Here is a 5,830-nt window from a genome sequence, read left to right on the forward strand (position 1 = left end):
TGTTTTGGTCTCCAACTCTTTTGTGGCAGCAAAGGTCTCAGGTAGTCGAACAGAGACACCAGAAACGCTTATTTCCTGATTCAGGTATTTGATAATCCTTGCAAGATTTATTACTTTTACGCTCTGATTTTTATTCAAGGTAGCATGTTATCATTATATAAAGTTGGTATATAAAGATCTATGCTTTCCTTACTGTATAGACTTTATAGTCAGGTATGAATATAAAAAGTTATCAACATCGACATGGCGTCATCATCCCAGCCTCCCATCGTGTTTGCCACACACCAACAGCTCACTCGCCAACATTCCGGCTCGTGGGCAGGCAGGATGCTCAAGCCGATGGGGAAGAAGCACGTGCTGGACGAGTGGCGCAGCGCTCCGCTAGGTGCGCCTAGTGGGCCGAAGCTGCCAGCGCACTTACGTCCCCTTCTGGTGCCCAACGGGGCCGCGTTGAGGCTGCAACTGCGCTATCAAAAGTACCAGGACAAAGTGCGCAAGCTGCTCAAGAAGACGGACGCGAGCCAGCAGCAGGAGCACGCAGCCAAAGCCTCAGGCCGCGTTGTAGCCACGTCGAGTATGGCATTAGCAGTGGCCCTCCAGGCCAAGGAGATCAGCGCAGAGCAGCCCAAGAGCGCACCTCTGCACCTGAAGTCTGAACAGATGGACAAGTGGACCTTGGAGCAGGACTGGACGACACTGCAAGAAGAAGCGCCCTTAATACAGGACTGTGACGACGACAAAAGTGATTGTACACGGCAACACGGCTTCGTCAACGTGATGGAGCCGACGTGGCTGCTGTCGTCTATTGACCAGCGTTGCGCCGAGACAGCGAGCTCACTGATAACGCAGAGCTCCACCAAGGCTCAGCCAAGTCTGGCACGACAGCTAGCCGACGTGAGATTAGCTGTACTGGATTTACTCTTCATCTGTCGCTCTGGAGTTGATGTGAACTTACGTGGAAGACCTCCATCATCAGTGGACATACACCACCGAAATCTCATTGAGAGGGTGGAAACCTCGAACCCAACGGAGCTGAAACGTGTAACTCAGATCTTTGAGAGCTTAAAGTCCGACATGTTCATGCCTGCTGTGCGTTGTCTGGGCTGGCTGCTCACTAAGACGTGGCGACTGCTATTCAACGGACTCCACGTGGACTTGGAGTCTCTCCATCATGTTCGTCGTGTACTGGAAGCGTCTGAAGGAGACGTGAGCGTCGTATTCGCACCTACACACAAGAGTCACTTGGACTATTTGATCATCAGCTATTTGTGCTTCGCTTACGGCATTCCTTTGCCTCGTATCGCAGCTGGTAACAACTTGGATTTACCATTGGTGGGCTCCTTTTTACGTGCGAACGGCAGCTTCTTCATCCGTCGGTCGTTCAAGAACGATAATCTCTATAAGGAGGTGTTGGAACAATACGTACACGAGCTACTGGAGGATGGGAACCCTGTGGAAGTCTTTATTGAGGGTGGACGATCACGTCATGGACGAGTGTGTAAACCCCGCTTAGGGTTTATGTCGATGTTCCTTAACTACGTTAAGGGAGCGTCCGATGACGCTAATAAGGAGAAGAAGACGGTCCTGGTCGTCCCTATCTCGCTGGATTATGACAAAGTGTACGAGGTCGATGGATACGCCAACCAGCTGCTTGGTAAGCCCAAGGAGAAGGAGAGTCTGGCTGTTTTGTTTCGGTCTGTATGGGACCTCTTCTTCTTACGTCTTGGCCACTCGTACGTGCGCTTTGGAGAGCCTGTACCTCTTACAGAGACGTCGTCACTTGAGACTTCCTCGGACCTAGTAGCCCAGCGCATGCAGACCTCTGGAACAATTACGTCGACTGCGATAATAGCTGCGCTACTCATGTGGAAACGCGCATATGTGACGCAAGAAATGCTGGAGACTCGCACTGTGTGGCTCGTAGAGGAGCTGGAGAAACGTGGAGCCACTGTAGCTCACGTGGAGAATGATGATATCACTGCTCACGCTCTGTCAATCCTGAATGTGGAGACGAGAGCTAATGACATTGTGACGCCTCACTTGCAGTACCCAGTGCGAGCTCTGGAGTTGGGCTTCTATCGTAACCATTTGCTCCATATTTTCCTACCTGAGATGGCAGTGATTGGCGCTGTGGATGCTGCGTTACGTCAGCGTTCTAAATGTTACGAAAGTTACACAACCCACAAAGTGGATGTCTGGGTAATCAAGCAACAAGCACAGAAGATCTGGAACTTTTTACGTCACATTTGTCGACACAAACCTATTGACGTTGACGCTCGTGTGGACCAGTTCTTTGCTGAAGCTTCGGAGTGTAAAGTGGACGAGTCTTCGGGCACAGTGACGGTGGATGTGACCAACTGGAACATTTCGAAGTTGATGAGCTTCGTGTTGTCTTTAAACTGGTCCTTCATGGACTCGTTGTGGCTCACAACGCAGGGACTCTGGAGTCTTCTTGAGGACGATATTGAACACACAGAACGCGATCTTGTGCGTCGCGTGCAGGTTCTAGCGAAGGAATTGTTCCTGCGGCAACAGCTGCGTCACGCTGAAGCTTTGTGTAGTGAGAGTATTAAACAGTCTTTGGACTTCTTGGTGGAGAGTGGAGTGGTGCGTTTCGAGCGCTCACAAGATGGCAAGTCGAGGCTGTTGCGTCTCTGTGCAAACGTACGCGACCTTGAGGATCTCACGAGTGAGGTAAATGCACGTCGGAAACCTCGCTCATTCTTGTGGCGTGAGGACGAGCTGCCACGTAACTTGACACGAGAGGAAGCACTGGAACTCATGGAAGGAGCGCAAGGCTCCCGTAGCATCTACGCTAAGTGGATGGCGCCACCGACCACGGCCTAAGTTAATCGTAATATTGCGTAGACAACAAGAAAGTTGAAATGTTACGTTTTGTTTACGACCACCTAGAAAGCGATGTAGCCATCTAATCCCTGTCTAAGGTGATAGGAGTTCAAACGTGCGGCTGGTGGATATGTTGCTGCTCCGCTTGCATTCTTCCGCTGCTCTACGTGCGTCTAGGGTTCTTCCTCCGTTGCTACAGCGCAGTGTGCCACATACTGGGTCTTGTGTATCGTTCAGTACTAGTCAAAGTGCCAGTGACGGCTCCCAGCCACCTGTACACGTCCCCGTATTGCTACAGGAGACTGTTGCTGCCTTATCTCGGAATGTTTCCGACGATTCCAAGCCGCATTACTTCGTGGACGGCACTGCAGGCTTTGGAGGCCACTCGAGAGCCATTTTGCAACGCTTTCCTGAAGCTAAACTGCTCTGTATTGACCGCGACCCCGAAGTTTTGAGCATCGCAAAAGCCAATTTGGCCGAATTCCATGGCCGCGTAATCTTCCAGAACGGATCGTACGCTGAGTTGGCAAAACATTTGGAAGCTGCTGAGTTCCCGGATGAAGTGGACGGGATTCTCGTTGATTTCGGGGCCAATAGCTTCCATTTTGACGCTGCGAGACGTGGCTTTAGTGTGCTGAATGACGGACCATTGGACATGAGGTTTAACCAGCGAGATTCTACTCTACCGACCGCAGCAGATGCAGTGAACACGCTGTCAGAAGTGCAGCTCACGAAGATCTTCAGAGATTACGGAGAGGAAAGACTAGCAAAGGAGTTTGCCAAGGCCATAGTGAGGGAACGAGAGGAGAGAGGCAAAGTGTTCGAGACCACGAGAGATCTACGTGAATGTATTGAACGTATCGCGAATATGTGGAAATCGGGAGACAAAACGAAGAAGAAGAAGAAGAGCAAACGCGCTAGTAAATTGGGCAGTACACACCCCGCCACGCGTTGCTTCCAGGCTCTGCGGATTTATGTGAACGACGAGCTTTACCACGTTGACAATGGCGTGAAGCAGCTCGTGAACCATTTAGCGCCGCATGGACGACTCGGTAAGCATGCAACTGACGTTGTTGGTGTATTGTGTTAACCACTAACGATGTGCTTGGATGGTAGTGACCATCGCGTTCCATTCATTGGAAGATCGACCGATTAAGGACTTTTTCCGCGATCTAGTACGCTCTAAATTCTAGAAATGGACATGTTGTATATTTTCTAACCTTCGTTTTACAGGACATGAAGGGTAGAATTGGAGACGATGAAGAGGATGAGTGGGAATATGAAGATATTGATGAAGAAGATGAAGACGAAGAGATCATCGATCCATTAAAGAACAAGCGCTTCCGCCTCCCACGTCGTAAAGCCACCAAAGCTACAGATGAAGAGATCGCAATCAACTCACGCTCCCGTAGTGCACGTCTACGCTGTATCGAGCGCATTCTTTAATCAAAAACACAAAGACCATCTTGTTGTCAACAGACCAATGCGTTACTTTGGCTGTTAAGCCACTCGGTCCATACTCATACTCACAGATCCTTCCTCATCGGACCTGAAGACAACGCAATCTGGTTTTTGAACTCTTCCAGATTATAAATGCGACGCCAGTCCACCGGTCGCTGTCCTGGTAGCCCCAAAAAGTCGACAATGTTGTTTACAACACCTCGAGAATACGCACGATCGAGATTTTCGTTCTTGACGACCTCGTTCGTCGTGAGAGCCGCACACATGAGGTAAACGTGGAAGAACAACATGTACGCGATCCACGCGATCTGCACGACGTCCAGCAACATGACGCAGAACAAAAATGGCTGGAAATGAGCCACACTCCAAATCCAGTCGAACAATCCGGGAGTACCGACAGCTGCAACATTTTCACCCGAAAGAAAAGCCCACAACGATGTGTTCCACTTCCAATATTGCCAGTGAACAGTAAAGTCCGCCACAAGTTTCGGTTGAGCACGAGCAAAACGCCAACACGCGATAAGTTCCAAACTAATTGACAATACGGCCGAGAAGAGGAATCCCAGGAAAGCTGCATGGTTGCGCGCACCAATGGCGTTCACTACAAAGGGGCAGTAGTGGTCGAACTTGGCGATACAAGAGTTTGTTTCTGCGCAGTGTTTCCCACGTAGCGGTCTCTTGTGTAAACATGTAAGACACAACTTAGTCGCGCTGGGTAACTTGGATTCGACGAGATAACGAATGTTCTAAGAGGAATGGTAATCAGTTATTGTGTCTTTTGAAGTGTAGAGCAGCTTAACGTACATGAAGCTTCTCGTCGTATGATGTGAACACCTCGCCCGGGTCGGATGTGGCTGTTTTAAACAATGTGACACCGATCATAGTGCAGGATACTGCTGTAATGGCACAAAAAGTAGTACTGCAGTAACCACAGAATCGAGGAAAACTGCCAACAAGATACACGATGGACGCGACGTTGACTCCGAACATAAGCGATGCCGCCTTCCTCTTGTCACCGTAGGAGCCTCGCTGAACCAGTTTAAGTAGCAGCATTGCAGCAGCCAATAAGATGGAGAGCGACAGTATGATGTAGAGCGCTCCATTCACCGTCATGATCACGTAGCACGCGAGAGGAAACACCAGCCATGGAACGAAAAACGCGAGCTTGTACACGTTGTCTTCCAGAGTTTGTTTCTAAACATTAGGATCATGAGTTTAAAAAATTGTAGATATAATTCACCTGTGTCTGCATTAAACACGTACCGGAATCGACGTAATTCGAGCAAGATTTTGCAGCTGCTCGTCCTCAGTTAGGAGATGACGCACCGTTGAGTCCGGACGTAGACGAACTCGCGCAATGCCTAAGGCAGTGAGTCCTTCCTTGTTTACTATAGTCGTCTCAGCCCTCACGTCAAGCAGCATCCGCACAGCCATAGGAATGTTGTTCATGACTGCGTGATGGAGAGCTGTCAGCAGATAAAAATCACAATAATTAGACAGGATACTCTAGTAAAACTAAAAT

The 5,830-nt window shown here is 49.5% G+C and overlaps 3 protein-coding genes across 4 annotated transcripts; 2 read left to right on the top strand and 1 right to left on the bottom strand.

The window, feature by feature from the left end:
• Positions 1-327: 327 nt before the first annotated feature.
• On the top strand, positions 328-2,847 carry PPTG_17309 (hypothetical protein; the record flags this gene model as incomplete). The annotated part of the gene is made up of 1 exon (XM_008915512.1): positions 328-2,847. One exon carries the CDS (start codon positions 328-330, stop codon positions 2,845-2,847), a length of 2,520 nt encoding a protein of 839 aa, XP_008913760.1.
• A 56-nt stretch (positions 2,848-2,903) lies between these two features.
• PPTG_17310 lies at positions 2,904-4,326 on the top strand. Of its 2 annotated transcripts, XM_008915513.1 has the most exons (3): positions 2,904-3,899; positions 3,964-4,022; positions 4,081-4,326. In XM_008915513.1, the coding sequence occupies exons 1-3, from the start codon at positions 2,978-2,980 to the stop codon at positions 4,291-4,293; spliced, it is 1,194 nt and encodes a 397-aa protein (XP_008913761.1). In that variant the 5' UTR covers positions 2,904-2,977; the 3' UTR covers positions 4,294-4,326. The 2 variants fall into 2 exon arrangements, with proteins under 2 accessions (XP_008913761.1, XP_008913762.1); XM_008915514.1 differs by having other exon boundaries at positions 3,964-4,326.
• PPTG_17311 (hypothetical protein) lies at positions 3,909-5,778 on the bottom strand. The gene is made up of 3 exons (XM_008915515.1): positions 5,572-5,778; positions 5,113-5,502; positions 3,909-5,054 (listed from the first exon to the last, which is right to left on the bottom strand). The coding sequence occupies exons 1-3, from the start codon at positions 5,755-5,757 to the stop codon at positions 4,374-4,376; spliced, it is 1,257 nt and encodes a 418-aa protein (XP_008913763.1). The 5' UTR covers positions 5,758-5,778; the 3' UTR covers positions 3,909-4,373.
• Positions 5,779-5,830: the final 52 nt, after the last annotated feature.

The sequence above is a fragment of the Phytophthora parasitica genome (genome assembly GCF_000247585.1).
Source record: "Phytophthora parasitica INRA-310 unplaced genomic scaffold supercont2.71, whole genome shotgun sequence".
Taxonomy (NCBI): Eukaryota; Oomycota; class Peronosporomycetes; order Peronosporales; family Peronosporaceae; genus Phytophthora; species Phytophthora nicotianae.